Genomic DNA, 21,101 nt, shown 5'->3' on the forward strand with positions numbered 1-21,101 from the left:
ACTAGCAGAGGACTGCGGGATGGGAAGACATAGTCACTGTACAGTTGCAGTGTGGGGCAGGGAGAGGGACAAGAAAAACACACTGACCTCTCTTCCCTCCCCCTTTCTAATCTCCTACTGATGCCTCCCATTGGCTGAAGGAGGCAAGCTGGCAAAGAAATCCTAACAAAGCAATTCATGCAGCCAGTCTCCTGGGGGCACAGAGTAGATCAGAAAATCTGTGGATGCAAAGGAGGCTAATCACCACATTCACTAACTCCTCTCACAAATTGAGAGTGTTCCAGTTAATGGAGTGCGTGGATGGATAAACCTCCAACTAAATCAGCTCAAAGTTTAGTTATTTCCTTTAGTCTTCATATCCTGTAGCACGATGAGCAGCAGTCAAGATGGCAGCTCCCAAGAAAGCAAAAATGTGCCAACACACAATCTGACCAGGATGTGGGGATGCTCAGAGTAGATCACATGATACCTTCTGGTCACCCTGATCTTGGAGCTGAGCCATAGCACCTGGTAATATAATATTCAGATCAGATGAGATCAGATCAGATCAGTCGTTCAGTCATGTCCGACTCTGCGACCCCATGAATCGCAGCACGCCAGGCCTCCCTATCCATCACCAACTCCCGGAGTTCACTCAGACTCACGTCCACTGAGTCAGTGATGCCATCCAGCCATCTCATCCTCTGTCGTCCCCTTCTCCATCTGCCCCCAATCCCTCCCAGCATCAGAGTATTTTCCATTGAGTCAACTCTTCGCATGAGGTGGCCAAAGTACTGGAGTTTCAGCTTCAGCATCATTCCTTCCAAAGAAATCCCAGGGCTGATCTTCAGAATGGACTGGTTGGATCTCCTTGCAGTACAAGAGACTCTCAAGAGTCTTCTCCAACACCACAGTTCAAAAGCGTCAATTCTTCAGCACTCAGCCTTCTTCACAGTCCAACTCTCACATCCATACATGACCACAGGAAAAACCATAGCCTTGACTAAATGAAACTTTGTTGGCAAAGTAATGTCTCTGCTTTTGAATATGCTATCTAGGTTGGTCATAACTTTCCTTCCAAGGAGAAAGCGTCTTTTAATTTCATGGCTGCAGTCACCATCTGCAGTGATTTTGGAGCCCAGAAAAATAAAGTCTGACACTGTTTCCACTGTTTCCCCATCTATTTCCCATGAAGTGATGGGACCGGATGCCATGATCTTCATTTTCTGAATGTTGAGCTTTAAGCCAACTTTTTCACTCTCCTCTTTCACTTTCATCAAGAGGCTTTTTAGTTCCTCTTCACTTTCTGCCATAAGGGTGGTGTCATCTGCATATCTGGGGTTATTGATATTTCTCCCAGCAATCTTGATTCCAGCTTGTGTTTCTTCCAGTCCAGCGTTTCTCATGATGTACTCTGCATTTAAGTTAAACAACCAGGGTGACAATATACAGCCTTGATGTACTCCTCTCCCTATTTGGAACCAGTCTGTTGTCCCATGTCCAGTTCTAACTGTTGCTTCCTGACCTGCATACAAATTTCTCAAGAGGCAGGTCAGGTGGTCTGGTATTCCCATCTCTTTCAGAATTTTCCACAGTTTATTGTGATCCACACAGTCAAAGGCTTTGCCACAGTCAATAAAGCAGAAATAGATGTTTTTCTGGAACTCTCTTGCTTTTTCCATGATCCAGTAGATGTTGGCAATATAGTATTACTAGTTCTCAAACTTAACTGTGCATTGGTTAAGATTTCTAAATTACATAATTACATAATTTAAATTACATAAAAAGTTTAAAGATCACCTTGTGTCTTAGTCTGTTAGGGCTGCTATTACAAAATACCATAGACTGGACGATTTGTAAACAAAAGAAATTTACTTCTTACAGTTCTGGAGGCTGGAAGTCCAAATCAAGGGGTCAGAAGATTTGATGTCTGGTGAGAGCCTGCTTCCTGGTTACTAAACACTGAGGTGTCTTCTTGCCATGTCTTCATGTTGCTGAAGGGGCAAGGGAGCTCTTTGGGGGCTTTTTAAGGGCATTAATCCCATTTGTGAGCATTCCACCGTCATGACTTAATTACCTCCACAAAGCCCCATTTCCTAATAACATCACACTGGGGCTTATGTTTCAAATAGGAATTTTTGGCCATGAGAACTAAGCCACACACAGTGGGCACTCATATTGGGGAGAGGAACACATGAGGAGGATGCAGAGGTGGATACTTGTGACCCCTGCCAATGGGGTCTGAGGAGGCCAGCAAAGGAAAAGGAAGACCCAGGAATCCTGCCTGTGGCCCTTGAGACCTCTCTGAAGGTGCCTCTAGGTGATGCTCATTTCATTCATTTCTGAGCTACACTCTTCAATAAGGTGATATGATTCTGCTGTTGACTCTGAGCAGTACAAACCCAGCTGAGACTCGTGCTGAAAGGACTGCCTCACACCAGGTCCTCCAGCAGACTAATCCCATGGGCTGCATAAAGAGAACCCAGCTCACACAAGGGACTCTGTTCCTTGAAAGGAAGATGAAGTGCAGAGCAGAAAGTTAAGTGATATGTGTGTGTTGAGGGTGGGGTGGCGTGGTGTGGGGGTTGGCAATGGATTGACTTTTGTAATTCTAGATTAAATTCATTCAATTTAATCTAGAACATTTGAAGATTTTCTGTGGGGTGGGTGGGGAATGCCTTTTCAGAGATGAATCTTTTTTTTTAATTGGACTATAATTGCTTCACAAGGTTGTGTTAGTTTCTACTGTATAGCATTGTGAATCAGGTATGTGTATACAGAGATCCCCTTCCTGTTGAGTCTCCTTCCCACCTCACCCCCATCCCAGCCCTCTAGGTCTCCACAGAGCACCGAGCTGAGCTCCCTGTGCTGTACAGAAGCTTCTTGCTAACTATTTTACACATGGTAGTGTATTCCTGTCAGTGCGACACTCCCAGTTTGTCCCACCTGCTTTCCCCTGCCTCCCATGTCTACAAGTCAGTTCTCTGTGCCTGTATCTCTATTCCTGCTCTGCAAATAGGCTCATCTATGCCACAGATTCCATATATATATGTTCATATATATATTTGTTTTTCTCTTTCTGACTTACTTCAGTCTGTACAACAGACTCTATGTTCTTTCACATCACTCCAAATGATTCAATGTCATTCCTTTTAGTGACTAATATTCCATTGTATATATGTACTGCATGCACGCATGCTAAGTCGCTTCAGGGGTGTCTGACTCTTTATGACCCTATGGACTGTAGCTGGTGAGGCTCCTCTATCCATGGGATTCTCCAGGCAGCAATACTGGAGTGGATTACCATGCTCTCCTCCAGGGGATCTTCCCAACCCAGAGAATGAACCCACATCTCTTGTATCTCCTGCATTGGCATGTGGGTTCTTTACCATTAGCACCATCTTGGAAGCCTGTATATACGTACCACATCGTATTTATCCATTCATCTTTTTTTTTTTTTTTAAGTGTTTTAGCTATTTCAGCTTTATTTGGATTGTGATAAGAACATGAACTCTGAAGTGAGATACATTTGAGTTCTGACACTTATTAGCTGTTTGAATTTATGTAAGTCATTCAGTTCAGTTCAGTCACTCAGTCATGTCTGACTCTTTGTGACCCCATGAATCGCAGCACGCCAGGCCTCCCTGTCCATATCCATTCATCTTTTATTGGACATTTATATTGTTTCTGTTCTCTTGATGTTGTTCAGTCCCTAAGTTGTGTCCAACTCTTTGTGACCCTAGGGACTGCACCATGCCAGGCTTTCCTGTTCTTCCCTGTTTCCTGTAGTTTTCTCTAACTCATGTCCATCGAGTCATTAATGCCGTCTAAGCATCTTATCCTCTGTCACCCCTTTCTTTTGCTACCCTCAATATTTCCTAGCACCAGGATCTTTTCCAATGAGTTGGCTCTTCACATCAGGTGGCCAAAGTATTGACGCTCAGCTTCAGCATCAGTCCTTATAATGATAATTCAGGATGGATTTCCTTTAGGGTTGACTGGTTTGATCTCCTTACTGTCCAAGGAGACAAGAGTCTCTTCAACACCACAGCTCAAAAGCATCAATTATTTGGCACTCAGCTTCTTTATCATCCAGCTCTCATATCTGTTCATGACTACTGGAAAAACCATAGCTTTGACTATAAAGAGCTTTTTCAGCCAAGTGATGTCACTGCTTTTTAATATGTTTTCTAGATTTGGCATTGCTCTCCTTCCAAGGAGCAAGCGTCTTTTAATTTCATGGCTACAGTCACTATCCACGATGAGTTTGGAGCCCAAGACAATAAAGTCTGACACTGTTCCCACTTTTTCTCCTTCTATTTGTGATGAAGTGATGGGACCAGTTGCTATGATTTTCATTTTTTTGAATTGAATTTTAAGCCAACTTTTTCACTCTCCTCTTTCACCCTCATCAAAAGGCTCTTTAGTTCGTCTTAGCTTTCTGCCATTAGTGGTATCATCTGCATATCTGAGGTTGATATTTCTCCTGGAAATCTTGATTGCAGCTTGTGATTCATCCAGCTTGGCCTTCACACAATGTACTCTGCATATAAGTTAAATAAGCACGGTGACAATATACAGCCTTGAAGTACTCCTTTCCCAATTATGAACCAGCCCATTGTTCCATGTCCGTTTCTAGTTGTTATTTCTTGACCTGCATACCGGTTTCTCAGAAGACAGGTAACGTGGTGTGGGATTCCCATCTGTTTAAGAATTTTCCACAGTTGGTTGTGATGCACACAGTCAAAGGCTTTAGCATAGTCAGTGAAGCAGAAGTAGATATATTTCTGGAATTCCCATACTTTCTCTATGATCCAAAGGATATTGGCAATTTGATCTCTGGTTCATCAGCCTTTTCTAAATCCAAGTTGTATATCTGGAATTTCTCGTTTCACATACTGGTGAAATCTAGCTTGAAGTTTTTTTTTTTTTTTTTTTTTTTGAGTGTTACGTTGCTAGCATGTGAAATGAGTACAATTGTATGGTACTTTGAACATTCTTTGGCATTTCCCTTCTTTGGGATTGAAATGAAAACTCACCTTTTCCAGTCTTGTGGCCACTGCCAAGTTTTCCAAATTTGCTGGCATATTGAGCACAACACTTTAAAAGTATCATTTTTTAGGATTTAAATAGCTCAGATGGAATTTCATCACCTCCACTAGCTTTGTTCACAGTAATGCTTCCAGAGGCCTACTTGACTTCACATTCCACGATATCTGGCTCTAGGTGAGTGACCACACTATCATGGTTATCTGGGTCATTAAGATCTTTTTTTGTACAGTTCTTCTACGTATTCTTGTCACCTCTTCATAATATCTTCTGCTTCTGTTAGGTCCTTGCCATTTCTGTTCTTTATCATGTTCATCTTACATGAAATGTTCCCATGGTATCTCCAATTTCCTTGAAGAGATCTCTAGTCTTTACCACTCTATTGTTTTCCTCTATTTCTTTGCATTGTTCACCTAAGAAGGCTTTTCTTATCTCACTCTTCTTTGGAACTCTGCATTCAGATGGGTATATCTTCCCTTTTCTCCTGTGCCTTTCACTTCTTTCCTTTTCTCATCTATTTGTAAGGCCTCCTAAGACACTTTGCCTTCTTGCATTTCTTTTTCTTTGGGTTAGTTTTGGTCCCTGCCTCCTGTACAATATTCCATCTGTAGTTCTTTAGTGACTTTATCTACCAGATCTAATCCCTTGAATCTATTCCTCACCTCCACTGTATAATCATGAGGATTTGATTTAAGTCATACCAGAATGACCTAGTGATTTTCCCTACTTTCTTCAATTTAATCCTGGATTTTGCAATAAGGAGCTCATGATCTGAGCCACAGCTATTCTAGGTCTTGTTTTTGCTGACTGTATAGAGCTTCTCCATCTTTGCCTGCAAAGAATATAATCAATCTGATTTCAGTATTGACCATCTGGTGATGTCCCTATGTAGACCACATGGAAGAGGGTGTTTGCTATGACCAGTGCATTCTCTTGACAAAACTCTGTTAGCCTTTGCCCTGCTTCATTTTGTACTCCAAGGCCATACATGCCTGTTACTCCAGGTATCTATTGACTTCCTACTTTTGCATTCCAATCCTATATGATGAAAAACATCTTTTTTTTTTTTTTTTGGTGTTAGTTCTAGAAGGTGTTGTAGGTCTTCATAGAACCATTAAACCTCAGCTTCTTTGGCATTAATGGTTGGGGCATAGACTTGGATTATGTGATGTTGAATGGTTTGCCTTGGAAATGAACTGAGATTACTGTCATTTTTGAGACTGCACCCAAGTACTGCATTGTAAACTCCCTTATTGTCTATGAAGGTTTCTTCATTTCTTCTAGGGCTTTTTGCCCACAGTAGTAGATACAATGGTCCTGTGAGTTAAACTCACCATTCCCATCCATTTTAGTTCATTGATTCCTAAGATGTTGATGTTCAATCTTACCATGTCCTCCTTGATCACATCCAGTTTACCTTGATTCATGGACCAAGCACTCGAGGTGCCTATGCAGTATTATTCTTTACAACACCAGATTATACTTTCACCACCAGACACATCCACCACTGAGCATTATTTCTGCTTTGGACCAGCCTCTTCATTCTTCCTGGAGCTATCTCTTCCCTCTTCCCCATAGCATACTGGACACCTACTGACCTAGGGGTCACAGCATTATGACATCTTCTGGTATCATATCTTTTTGCCTTTTCATACTGGGTTCTCAAAGCAAGAGATGAATGGCCAGAGATGCATGGCCATGTTCTGGTATTATAACATTGTAAATATACATGCCCTGGCTATTGTAAATGGTACTGCAGTGAACATTGGAGTACATGTATCCTTTTGAATTATGGTTTTCTGGATCGTATGGTTGTTCTATGTTAACTTTTTAAAGGCTCTCCATACTGTTCCCCACAGTTGCTATATCAATTTACATTTCTTGAGATAGGTAGAATAATAGGACTGCTGTAAGAAACTACCATAGACTGGGTGGCTTAGAAGACAGAAACTTGTTGTCTCACAGTTCTGGAGGCTGGAAGTCCAAGATCAAGGTATAACCAGGTTTTGATCCTTCTGAGGGCATTAGGGAGAATCTGCTCTACATGTCTCTTCTGGCTTCTGGTGGTTTGCTGGCCATCATTGGTGTTTCATAGATTGTAAGTGTATCACTCCAGTCTCTTCCTTCATGTCCAGATGGCATCTCCCTGTATTCATATCTGTATATCTGAATGTCTCTATTTATAGGACACCAGTCATATAAGATCAGGCCTCCTCCCTATTCTAGTATGACTTCATCCTAACTTCTAACTTCAGTAACAACTGTATCTTCAAATAAGATCACATTCTGATGTACTCAACATATGAACTTTGAGGGACATAATTCAACCCATAATAAATCTTAAGGTAGAAAGAGCATATATTTTTTTAGTTGGACAGACTGAGTTTGATCCTTTCCTTTACCAATGCTTTTCTGATTCAGTTTTATTTTGTCACCTGCAAAATAAGGATGATGCTTTAATAGACTTATTGGTTAAATAATAAATATATAATAATAATTATTATATTTAAATTATTGTATTATAATTATATATTTAAGTTAAATTTTAATAATCAATAGATATATAATTATATTATATAATTATAAATAATATAATTTATATTATAATTTTATAATAAAGTAATATAATTTTATATATAATTATATGTAAATAAAATATAATTTATATTATCAATTTATAATTATTTTATAATTATATATCTTTATTCCTCTCTTGGCTAGTAAGTCCACACATATGCTTGGTTCTGAGGCCCAAACTCCCTTGGGTAAGTTTATTTATTTATTTGGGGTTGAAAGTGGGTTGGGCAAATAGAAGACACCACTAGCTTTGGATAGTGTTTAGTTCCAGGCACATTGTAGGGTATTTGGCATCCAGTGATGTCACCCCATCATTGTGACAACCCCAGACACCTCTATGCATTCCCATGTGCTCCCTAGAAAAGTGAGTATTGCCCCCACTGAGGACCACATGTGTCCAGGTGCAAGGTCAGTGAAGGAGAAGCAAAGGTTGACAAATACTCAGGCATATTTTGATTCCTAGTAAGCAGGAGCCATCCATGTGGCACGCCACCAGAATGATGTAAGCGCAAAGACATAGAGCAAAAATGGCGTCAGGAAACCCAGGTTCCCACGTGTGACTTCTTACATAACCAGCAAAATGTTAAAGAGTTTAGTCCTGTTCAAGTAGAAAACCCACTACAATGAAAATAAAAGCCATATCTCACCAGCACCAACCTATCTCCCCCTGTTGAGTGATTTTCAAGACCAGTGACTTGTTTCCTACAGCTGTAGGGAAGCCCACTAACCCCACAGCCAGCACTTGAAAGCATCTAAAGCTGAATAATGCTAATTCCTGTGACTCAGTGACTTATCTAAATATCTAAATTCTATGTGGTTTAATATGTCCCTTTGGAAGTTCCATGGTTTGAAAACTTGTCTGTAATCAATCCTTTATTTTGATCCTAACATTATCCTTTCTTTATTCAGAGAAAGTTAGTTTCTTCTCACCCTCACTAAATAAATATTGAGAAAATATTTAAGGAATATAAGTTTTAAATAATATCTAATTATAAGCCTGCCCTAGGGGTTAGGTTATGTCTCTCTCTGGCACATGATATCACTCTTCTCCAGCCCTGTTATCCTTGGGATAAAGACTTGTACTTCTCCAGGAAACCTTAGACAGTTCAGTGAGACATCAGTTTTGGCTCCTGGCTTTAGTTTTTCCCCCATTAATAGCATCACATTGTTTAGTGCTCACCTCTCAGTCCCCTCACCTCCTTTGCCTCTGTCAGTCCCAGCCCTTGGGGGCCTCGGGGAGCAGATGGCCATTACCTGTGTGGAATTATTTTTGATGACAGACTGAGCTTGTCCCATACACAATTCCCTGGGCAGTTTATGGGTCTCCCACTGTATCTCCAATGTGCCAGCGGACAAACTAGAGACACAACTACAGCCTCATTCACTGACTTTCCCCATTAGTTCCATATCCATGTCTGTTGTTTATTTTGTACAAGAGGATTTAGGTGAAAAAGCTTCAAATTTTCATGACTATTTAGCATAAAGATGAAAAATCCTACCTCTCACAAGCTGTATGAAATTGGGAAAGGTATGGGTGTCTCTACCTCTCAGGAAAGGGGATGATAATAGTACCTACATCACAATGTTGTCATAAGGATGAAAAGAGAGTCAGAAGATTTGAACATACACCTCACCAAAAGAGACAGATGGAACATAAGCACATGAAAAGATGCTATTAAAGCCCTCATGGGTTATTAGGAAAACACAAACTAAAACCACAATGTGAGACCACTACACACCAGTTAGAATTTTAGAAGTTAAACATACACCTATTTCACTGCTAGAGAGAAGAAATATAAAGTCCATACAAATGTTTGTACATGAATATTCATGGCAGTTTTATGTGTAACAGTCAAATTGGAAACAGATCATCAGTGAAATATTACTCAGAAATAAAAAAGATGAACCACTGATGCACAATGAATAAATTTCATAATAATTACACTGAATGAGAGAATAAAGACAAAAAGACTACACAGTGTGCAATTAACTTATATGCCATTATAGAGGATACAAACTGATTATGGTAACAGAGAACGGATTGGTAGTTGCTTGGGAACAAAGGCCAGGAGGGGTGAGAGGAAAGTTTTAAGGGGACATGAAGACACTGTAGGGGGTCCGGGTGCCTTCACTTGCTTGTGGGGATGGTTTCCCATATCAAACCTTACTGAATTGCGTACTTTAAGTGGATGTGGTTTATTTTATGTAAATTATACCTCAATAATGCATTTTTTAAAAGTGAGTGCCTGTGACACACCAGGCCTTCCATAAACATTAACTATCATAAACTTTACTGATATACTGAAAAACGTTTTAGATAAAAGTCTTTAAAATAGCATCTCATCAAAATCAATATTCAATGATTGATTCTATCATCATGATATCATAACACAGCTACATTTTTTCTTTCCTTCTAGGGGTGCTTATGAATAAAGATGAATTAAGAAAATAGTCCAGACTTTATGGTCAAAAGGCCTGAGCTCACTGCCCATTCTGTCATCCAGTACTTTGTCCTGATGTCTGACCTTGATTTTACTTTTATATAAAATAATATAAATCTACAGCATATGATTGTTCTAAGAATCAAACGAAAATGGGTGTGAATATGTTCTGCAAACCATAAGCAACACTAGGATATCAGTCATTACAACTGCAGAGGAGAGAAGCAGAGAAGTGTTGACAGTTTTGCAGACTCGGTAACAGAAAGAAAGCAAAATTTTTAAAACCTTGACCAAAAAAAAAAAAAAAAACACACATAAGAGCAAGAGCTAGACCCTCCATCTCTTCAATTCTTTTACTCTGATATTCTCACATTCAGATTGCCTAGGACACCTTTAAAATACATATTTCTAGGATCCCCTACTCTTACTGAATCAGAACCCCAAGTGTAGGGATCATGAATCGAGTGTAAGGAAACCTGCCCCCAATGATTCTGATGCAACTGGCAGCACCAGGCAAAGGGTGGTCCTTTGGAAACAACTGCCTTGACCTTGAGGCTTCTCAATGAGAAACAACAGCTATCCTAGGCTCTCCTGCTCAGGTTAAACCTGACTTCAGTCTCCAGAAAAGATAATGTATCTCCCATAAAGACTAAGAACACCAAATGTTTTGAAACATCACCAAGTATTACAAGCATTTCCCCATCACCATTGTCCTTCTAGTCCTGAGCATCCATACTCAAGAGTCTCACTGGTCCTGAGATCATCCTTGTAATTATCTATGTTGGAAATGCAAATGTGTGTTACTTAACTTCTTCCCAAATCATTCCTTTCCCTCACAAAATGAAGTCATTCACTATTGCTTTGGATGGTCCATCTGAGGTGTGGCATGATGTTTGTGTGGGATCAGCATTTGAAAATCAAGAAGTAAGAAGAAAAGCAGCAGAACTGATGCACATCAGCCATTTGTGCCCTTTGGGATGGTTAAAGCAGAGAAATAAATACCTGAATTTCCATCTCCTATCTCTTATAATCTAAACCTGTCCAGGACTCTGTTCCTTCAGCCACAAGAAAAGCATCTTTTCTGTATCTTGAGAATCCACTTATAAGTTACTTCTTGGGGATTGTTGTTTCAAAACCCTCTATCAAAAGGCACTACATGAATGCAGTTAAATCCCTTTTCGTATGGTTCATGATTCTATGAATTTTGACCGAATGTTGCAGCAATGCCTCTAGGAGTCAGATGGGAGAATTCATTGAAGATTAAGAGCTTGGAAAATGGAGAAAGAACACCCATCTGAATGGGGCAGCCCCCAGTTGGTTTCCATGTACAAATCCAGCCCCAGGTTGCCAGATAATCTCAGTTTCCCCCCCACCCCCCCAAAGGTAGGGCAATAGAAATAGTACTTCTGTTCTATTGGCAAATTAAGGGAAAACTACTTTTTTTTTTTTTTCTGTCGCAGCTCAGATTTATTAGGAAAAACAAAGGATAATACACCCTCAAAGAGTGAGGGCAGGCCGACCCCAAAGGAGAGGACTCAATCTGCCTAGGCCTCTTCCTTTTATACATTTGTCTCCTCCCCCCTGAGCCTGCCCTATGCAAATTGGGCTAGCCAAGAAGGGGCAGTGTTTATTTCACCTGAAGTTCTCATTCCCCTCCACGGATTTCCTTCTGTTCCACTTTTGCGGACTTTTTCCTTTCTTTGTCTTTTAGCCACTGCCATTTTGGACACCTTTTCCCTATTCTAACTACCTAACATTCCCCCCTCAGGAGATGGGAGGCCCAATTCTTTGGCAATGGAGTGTCACAGTCTCTCTGGCTATTGCTGAGCTGGGACAGCAAGGGGGCATTGGACCTCCCCTTCTTGCTTCTCCCAAGCCTCAGAGTCCTTATATGATGTCCATCTAAGGATGAATGGTACTTTCTGTGGTCAGGTGTAGTTTTACATATCCTTGTTGAACTGGCACTCTATGTTGTAGCTTGTTGGCCTGGGCAGAGACAAAATGGCTTAGACAATTGATAATACATGGAGCAATCATGGAGAAGGCAATGGCACCCCACTCCAATACTCTTGCCTGGAAAATCCCATGGACGGAGGAGCCTAGAAGGCTGCGGTCCATAGGGTCGCTGAGAGTTGGACACAACTGAGCGACTTCACTTTCACTTTTCACTTTAATGCACTGGATAAGGAAATGGCAACCCATTCCAGTGTTCTTGCCTGGAGAATCTCAGGGACGGGGGAGCCTGGTGGGCTGCCATCTATGGGGTCGCAGAGTCGGACACGACTGAAGCGACTTAGCAGCAGCAGCAGCAGCAGAAGCAATCATAAGCAGCATCAATGTGGTGATAACAGATATTAGTAGGGGCATTCAGTTCAGTTCAGTTCAGTCACTCAGTCGTGTCCGAGACTCTTTGTGACCCCATGAATCGCAGCACGCCAGGCCTCCCTGTCCATCACCAACTCCCAGAATTCACTCAGACTCACATCCATCGAGTCAGTGATGCCATCCAGCTGTCTCACCCTCTGTCATCCCCTTCTCCTCCTGCCTTCAATCCCTCCCAGCATCAGAGTCTTTTCCAGTGAGTCAACTCTTTGCATGAGGTGGCCAAAGTACTGGAGTTTCAGCTTTAGCATCATTCATTCCAAAGAAATCCCAGAGCTGATCTCCTTCAGAACGGACTGGTTGGATCTCCTTGCAGTCCAAGGGACTCTCAAGAGTCTTCTCCAACACCACAGTTCAAAAGCATTAATTCTTCAGCGCTCAGCTTTCTTCACAGTCCAACTCTCACATCCATACATGACCACTGGAAAAACCATAGCCTTGACTAGACAGGACCTTTGTTGGCAAAGTAGTATCTCTGCTTTTCAGTATGCTATCTAGGTTGGTAGAGGCATTAGCCAACTCCAAATTCCCCCTTTCCCGGAGAAAGATCCCCCAAAGAGAGGTTGTAGCCACCCCAAGAACTCTCAAGCTCATTCTCTGAGATCCTGTAGGATCTGAACGTTTTTCTTGAGGTCTGTGAGACTTTCTTCAACTTGACTGGAAGTATTTACCCAAAAACAACACACCTCATTCAAGGTGGTTCAAGTCCCTCCATTTTCAGGAATCAGGAGATCTATCTCCTGTCTATTTTGGAGTACCACCCCTGCCAAGCTGTGTTGGCTCTTTAGAGCTATCCTGAGAGATCTTATCTCCAGAAACTTAATTTTGGGGGTTTCCATTAGAATGGTGCTCATTTGTAGTTCTGAATAGGTGTCTGAGATCTCCCAGGGGCTCACAGGTGTATTGAGTGTCCTCTTCTGTTTTCTTCCACACTTGACTCATGAATAGTGAATCCAGGAGTTGTGTCCTAGTACCTTGACTACTGTGGGGGTAGAAAGTATTACAGGTAGGGGCCCTTCCCTGTGGGCTGGAGTTGAGCCTTTGGGGGCCCATCTTTCCAGACTTTAATTAGGACTTGAGTTCCTGGAGCCTATAGTGGTAGCTCTTTAGAATTTTGGGGTCCTTGTTGATCCCACAAGTGTATATCTTGTTGGAGTTGCCCAATGGCCATACTATAAGACTGGAGGGTCTGTGCCTGTGGATCTAGGAAAAGGTCATTGACATAAACAAAAGGTCTCCTATATACCATCTCATAAGGACTAAGACCAACCTGTTCCTTAGGGGCAACATGCATGCAGAGGAGAGCTATTGGTAAAGCCTCCTTCTATCCCAGGGAGGTCTCCTGGGTTATCTTTTTTATCGCTGATTTTAAGAATTAGTTGCTTCTTTCTACTTTTCCTAAAGACTGAGGCCTCCTGGCACAATGGAAGTAATAAGTAATGCCCAATGCTTTAGAGACCCCTTGGGTGACCTTAGAAGAAAATGGTGTCCTGTTGTCACTTTGTAATGACCTGTGCAGACCAAATCTCAGAATGATTTCATGGAGCAGGTTTTGTTTGTTTTTTTTTTTAACACTTCCTCAGTCTGGGCGGGAAAACCTTCAACCTATCCTGTGAATATATCTGTCATAACTAATAGGTATTTTTACCCTTGAGAAACTGACATCTACCAGTCCTCTCCTAAGCAGGTCCCACCCCATTGGATGGGCTGGGCCACCTGGGGTCTTCAAGCTCCTTGGGGGTTGTTTAACTGGCAAGTGGGACAAGAGCAGACCACTTGCCTTATACTCGGTTGGAGGCCTGTTCCTCTAAAGGACCTTTCTAATAATCTTTGGAGGGCCTTCTCCCCTAAATAAGTGGTGGCTTGTAAGGAGTTAACCAGCTTCCACTGGAGGTTCCCACGCAGAAAAAGGAGTCCCTCCTTTTGGAACCACCCCATATGATCTTCTTGAAAGCCCTCACTCTTAGCTTTTTTTTTTTTTTTTTTTTAATAATTGATGCATTTGAATCAATTCTAATGAGGTGGATGAAACTGGAGCCTATTATACAGAGTGAAGTAAGTCACTCTTAGCTTTAAGAGTCTCACCTTCAGTATATGAAGGAGTTTCTGGCAAATTAGTCTGTGGAACTAAGGTGGCAACCCCTATTAGGTCATTGTTCTGGACTTCTGCTCTCTTAGCTGCCTGGTTGGCTGCTTGGTTCCCTTGTGCCACTTCCACGCTCCCCTTTTGGTGTACTTTACAATGAGAGACTGAAACCTCAGCGGGCAGATAGACTGCCTCCAAGAGCCTAAGGATTTGATCACCAGTTTTGATTGGGGACCCTTGGGTGGTCAAGTGGCCTCTTTCTTTCCAAATAGCAGCATATGCATGTAGCACCAGAAAGGCATACTTGGAGTCAGTGTAAATGGCTATTCTTTTTCCTTTTCCCAGATCTAAAGCTCAAGTCAGGGCTATGAGCTCAGCCAACTGGGCTGAAGTACCTGGTGACAAAGGTTTGGCCTCTATGATCTCGAAATTGGAGACTACTGCATATCCAGCCGGAGAAGGCAATGGCACCCCACTCCAGTACTCTTTCCTGGAAAATCCCATGGATGGAGGAGCTTTGTAGGCTGCAGTCCATGGGGTCGCTAAAAGTCAGACATGACTGAGCTACTTCACTTTCACTTTTCACTTTAATGCACTGGATAAGGAAATGGCAACCCACTCCAGTGTTCTTGCCTGGAGAATCTCAGGGACGGGGGAGCCTGGTGGGCTGCCATCTATGGGGTCGCAGAGTCGGACACGACTGAAGCGACTTAGCAGCAGCAGCAGCCAGCAGCAGCAGCAGCAGCAGCAGCAGCAGCAACATATCCAGCTCTTCTTTTCCCATCTAAGACAAAGCTGCTTCCATCAGTGTACCAGATTTCCTCAGGATTAGTCAGAGGATCTTCTGACAATCCCTCTCTGGATTTTGTCCAGTGGTCCAAGGTTTCTTAACTAGAGGTCTTCTGGAATCTGGGACTGAGCCGCGTGAGCTTTCTGCCCAGTTTGTTTTTGCTGTCCCAGTTTCCAGCCTGCTGGGCTTCTTCTTACTTCCACTGCACTGGGTTTTCTACGTGTTCAGCTTCCACTGTGTGAGATTTCGCCAAGTTGGGCTTCTCCTGTGCTTGGCCTCTGCTTCACAGGGGCTGAGCCAACGTTGTTTCAGCCAGGTTAAATCCGAGAAATGGCACCATATATGTTGGAGGAGTGTGTAATTTCCTTGATTCTGTCTCGCCATAGCAAAGATTTGAAATGGCAGGCCAGTGTTACAGCTAGGTTACAGCTTAGCTTTATTAGGAAAAACTCAAGGCACAAGGGCAGGCCAATACCAAAGGAGAGGCTGAAAACTACTTTTAAGTGGAATGAATGAAACACCTCCAAGTCACTATGAACTTATAGGCCTCTGATTTTTACTATTATTCAAAAGTATAATCTCTTAATAACAAAAAAATAAAAGTATACCAATATAATAAATCTTGTACCCACATAATCAGTCAATAACATATACAATCCTGCCTCCCAGAATGAACATTTTAAAGCATATAAATTAAGCTCAAATAGCTGACTCTTCATGGAAAGAGTCAAATAACCATTGGTCTGAGCAGTAGCTTGTCGAATCCTAATCAGCAGTGGATTGAGGTTTGGTTTTCTGTCTCTTGCAGCAGGACGTGAAAGAACCATATTCTCCTTCTCCTCACAACCAGGATCATCCATCCCACCAGAAATAGCACCATCCTTACAGGGTAGCCCTCTCTCACACAGGGCACTGCATAGGAAGAGATGGGGCCAGGGATCAAACCCTGAGATCAAGAGTGTATCACATTTTTTCTTTGATGGATAACATGTACATGCGTGATATGGTCAAAAATGGCTCCCCTCATTTTATTGAGAAACTCTTCTTGTACTGTAATGAAAGTGGGCAGGTGTTTTTCACAGTTGGTGCTAATGAATGACTCTTGGGGAGTATCCAGTAAACTATCAACTGAAAAAAATTGCACTACAGAAAAGTTGAGAATTATGTTTTATTCAGAGGACATTCTGAGCACTTCAAGCCTGCGAAATAGCATCTCAAATAATTCTGAGAAATTGCCCCCAAGAAGCAAGGTGAGGAGCCAGTATATACAAGAGTTTTTGCAACAAAGACCAGGTGGTGAGAACATTAAAAGATAACTATTAATTAAAGAAAAACAGCTGTCTCAAGCCAATGAAATTTAGCACTTTCCTATGTATGGGAAGATGCAAAAGTCGAGGCTCACTGAAACCACTCCTTTGATATGCACCTCACCTACCTGGGTCCAGAATCCTGCTTCTCTCCATCCTGAGTCCTTTCAGGATACCCCATGGGGCTGCTGCAGTGGCATGTAAAGAACTGGGCCACACAGCAGGAGGTGAATGGCAGTTAAGTGAGCAAAGCTTCATCTATACTTACCACCACTCTCCATTGCTCACATCCCCCTAGATGGGACTGTCTAATTGCAGGAAAAGAAGCTCAGGGCTCCCACTGATTCTGAATTATAGTGAGCTGTATGTTTATTTCATCATATATCACAATCTAATAATAATAGAAGTAGAATGCACAATAAATGTATCTGAATCATCCCCAAACCCCCTCCCCCTTACCCCGGTCTGTGGAAAAATTTTCTTCCAGGAAACCGGTCCCTAGTGACAGAGTGGGGACCACTGCCCTAACCCTCTAGCCCTCACTGGTTGATGAGGGGACTGAGACAGAGGGTGCTGAGGTCCAGCCCCGGCTAATCCAGGGTATTCGAAGGGGAGACAGCATCGGCGACCTATTCAAATGTTAATGAGAGATATAAAGAGTAATAGAATGAGGATAGCTCAGTGGGAGAATTCAGTGGAGAAAAGAGGCTGAGTAGCTTGGTTTACGCGGAAAATCAATATAACCCGTGACACCAGGTTAGCTCTGACCACGGAGGCTGCAGGCGCCCTCTCAAATAGTGGAAGGTGCCCCACCTTAGACACCTTCTCGAGTGGGTCTTAGAAGCCCAGGCAAATGAATGGTCGCAGAGGACCTCCGCGCTCCAAATGGAGACTTCAGCCAGAATGTGAAAAGAAAGAATGACATGGGGAGACCAAGCTCTGGTGAGCAAGGCCTGTACCTTTATTTTCAACAGGGGCTTTTATACCCTAAGTTACACATAGAGGATAATAGGGGATGCAAAGTCAGCAGTTTTTGATCCTTATCAAAAACCAGGGTTTCTTTCCTGCAAATTTATCGTATACAAATGGTTTAGGTGATTTACATCATCTTCTGGCCAGAAGGCCTATTAACATTTTATGACTCTTGACAAAGACTTATCAACAAAGACTTATTTTCTCTAAGAGTAATTATTTTAAGGTTTGGCGCCATCTTCCGAAGATAAAATTGCATTCCTATAGGGCGGATGTGTAATGGGTTTACAACAAAGGAAAGAATTTATTACCTTAAGGGTCTAAAGTTACTAACACCAAGGCCACTACATATTTTTTCTACATACCAACTATATTAATTAATACACATTCAAGGATACACTACAGGGGATGTGGAAACTTGGCAGCAAGCATTGGCTCATCAATGAAATCTTTTCCTAGTTTTATTCTGACAGTTTCTAACTCTCTGAGAGGCTCTAAGCTATTTGAATATCTTAAGCTTCCTGTGCCTCTGGAGGCTGGGAGACTGTAAACAATCGTATGCATAGCTGTAGGAGTCCGGGTAAACTTGTCAGGCGAGTTAGAGAGCTATCTGAGGGGTTTGGATTTAAACACTCCTAATTGCCCAGAAACTTTATTAATTGGAGCTGTAAGTTAACTCTTTGACAGAGAGAGAGCGAGATGGTGGTAGGGGACAGCCCCCAGTAAAGTCAGAGGTGAGAGCACAAAGCAATAAAGTAGGCAGACTCTGGTTTTTGGGGGGGTAGATGCTCAAGAATATCCAGGGGGACTCCTGAGGCTCGATCCCGCCTTTGCGTATGCCGAGCCTCCTTCCTCATGACCTTTGTCATGAGTGGAATGCCTCACCGGCTCCCGGCAAGAGGGACAGAAACTACTGAGTCAACATGTGTAAGCCCAATAAGAGACACACTGGAGACCACAGGGATTCATATGACACTAACACTAGAATAGGGTGGCTAAAATGGACATCTATGAGGTTATTTGCCCAACTGTGCCCCTAGGACATCAGGAATTGAGTGCAGATTTTTTTCCTCCCAAGCCAAAACATGCCCTCAGACTTTTTCCTGAGGCTCCAGGTGGCCCTTAATAATCAGTCCATCTTCTTGCCTTACTACTTAACAATACAAGGTGCTCTAAAACCCTTACACATAAAGCTCATATTATTCTGTGATTTTCCTCCTTGAACCATGACTCATTCTCAGAAGGTGTATCCTTAAAGATGTCCAGACTGCTCGCCCTGGTGACTTGGTGGAGGGCACTGACAGTTTGGAAGGAGACAGAGCACCATAGAATGAAGCTTCCTGAAGGATAACGATACAAGGCCCTGATCCCTGATGGGTTTTCTCTTCCTCTGTCCTTCAGGTTGACAGAACAGAGGTGATTCGCACCTGCATCAACCCAGTCTATTCAAAACTGTTCACAGTAGACTTTTACTTCGAGGAGGTGCAACGCCTGCGGTTTGAGGTCCATGACATCAGCAGCACCCACAATGGGCTGAAGGAGGCTGACTTTCTGGGCGGCATGGAGTGCACGCTTGGCCAGGTGGGTCCATGATGCCCTTCCTCCCCTTTAGCCTTCTGAGGGCCTTTCTCCTTCCTTTTTTCCCCTCTCCCCTCATTCAGTCCTTGCTTTCTTTCTCCTGTTGATTTTATTTCCTTTAACATGTAGCATTGTGTGACATGCACTGCCATGTCCATTATATTCAGTGTTACACTTTCATGTGGATGATGGTGCCGATATATCATGTGTTACCTATTTTGCAAAGTTAATCATTTTTGTTTCTGAATTCCTTCATTCTGTCAATCATTTATTTAACAACTATTTATGGAACACCTACTCTGCTCCAGTTGTATGTCTGCTATTGCTTATCCTGATACATCATAATCTTCCATCTCCCAACTCAACTATGGGAACCATTACACAGGGAGTATCGCTCAGTCACAGCTATCCCAAGCCTCTGGTGCCAAAAGCAGCCCAAGAGAAGGCTAAATAGATACACTGTAAATGATAAATGCTTTACTTAATCCTCACAACAATGTTTGGAAATAAACATCCATTTGTGAGAGAGAAACTAAGACTCAGAAGTAATCGACTTGCCAGAGACCCCACACTAACAAGGGCAGAGTTACACCCAAGTGGGCCTTACTCCAAGCCCCATGATTTTGCCTTTGTAACACGTTTCCTTTTTCCCTTCCTTCCTGCTGTACCCAGAACTTGAATAAGTGCTGAGGTGGAATCTAAGTAGAAATAGTCCCTGTGTTGAAGATTAATTGGAGAAGGCTCAGTGTGTGCCCCTCAAACAGAGCCACTCATGATGTTCTCTAAGCTCTCATGAGACAACTCATCCTGGGTTCTACATATGGTTGTGGGCCTGCAGGGAAGGGAGAGCTTTCTGCTGGGGAGAATGACAAAAGGCATTGTGAAGCCAAACTTAAAAAATATGGTCCAGGAGTTGAAGGAGGAGGAGGGATGTCTTCAGGTAAAAAGGCAATGTAAACAAGGCATAGAGGTCAGAGCAAACATGCAGAGGTAAGGGGTGAGAGGACCAGCCACCCTTAATCAAGGTCACAGACTGATTTACTGGGAAACTAGTGTAGCTTAAAATTCAGAGACCTTCACTTATGTGGATCCTTCCAAAGTTCTGTATCATGTTTTTATTTGTAGTGTTGTACTTTTTCCACAAAGAAAGATTACAAATTATATAAGCCTCAAGCCTCACAAAACCTGCATTAATCCCCATGTAGAGGTAAGGATATTGTTTAGGGATTAGTAAGAAAGAGTTAAGTTGACTTAAAACAACATTCAGAAAACTAAGATCATGGCATCCAGTCCCATCATTTCATGGCAAATAGATGGGGTAACAATGGAAACAGTGACAGACTTTGTTTTGGCTTCAATATCACTGCAGATGGTGACTTCAGCCATGAGATTAAAAGACACTTGCTCCTTGGAAGAAAAGTTATGACCAACCTAGACACCATATTAAAGAGCAGAGACATTACTTTGCCAACAAATGTCCATCTAGTCAAAGCTATGGTTTTTCCAGTAGTCATGTGTGGATGTGAGAGTTGGACTATAAAGCTACACTCCTCTTCCTGCCTCACTGCTCTACTCCACTGTGGTGCTTCCTTCACCTCCTTTGACTTTCAGTCTCAGAGTCAGTTTTTTGGGAAATCCAAACAAAGATACTCTGCAGCATATGCCAAACTCCTTCCTGATTCCAGAGACTGTAAGCAGTGTTCCCATCTGCTCAGAATGTGCTTCCTTTCCCTGCTCACGCTCATGTTCCCTTCCCAATTTCAGTGGAAATGTCACTTCTTTCTAGGAGCCTTCTCTGAGGTCTTGTCTGCTTGATACCATCCTTTCAATGTTTGCTTCCTCTTCTGTGCTTCTCCCTAAGAATGGCTGTGATTTACTTGTGTAATTATTTGTTTTACATCTTTATCCCCAACTAGTTGTGAGCTGTTTGAAGGCAAAGA

General features: G+C 42.3%; 1 protein-coding gene across 2 annotated transcripts in view; it reads left to right on the forward strand.

Moving 5' to 3' along the window:
• Positions 1-21,101, forward strand: part of CPNE4 (copine 4) — a 686,953-nt gene that overhangs the window by 415,652 nt on the left and 250,200 nt on the right. For both annotated transcript variants that reach the window (XM_059889222.1, XM_003585702.5), the window contains exon 3: positions 18,985-19,164. In XM_059889222.1, the coding sequence (XP_059745205.1) occupies positions 18,985-19,164 (180 nt within the window). The remainder of the gene's footprint in view (positions 1-18,984; positions 19,165-21,101) is intronic.

Source organism: Bos taurus, chromosome 1 (assembly GCF_002263795.3).
Source record: "Bos taurus isolate L1 Dominette 01449 registration number 42190680 breed Hereford chromosome 1, ARS-UCD2.0, whole genome shotgun sequence".
Taxonomy (NCBI): Eukaryota; Metazoa; Chordata; class Mammalia; order Artiodactyla; family Bovidae; genus Bos; species Bos taurus.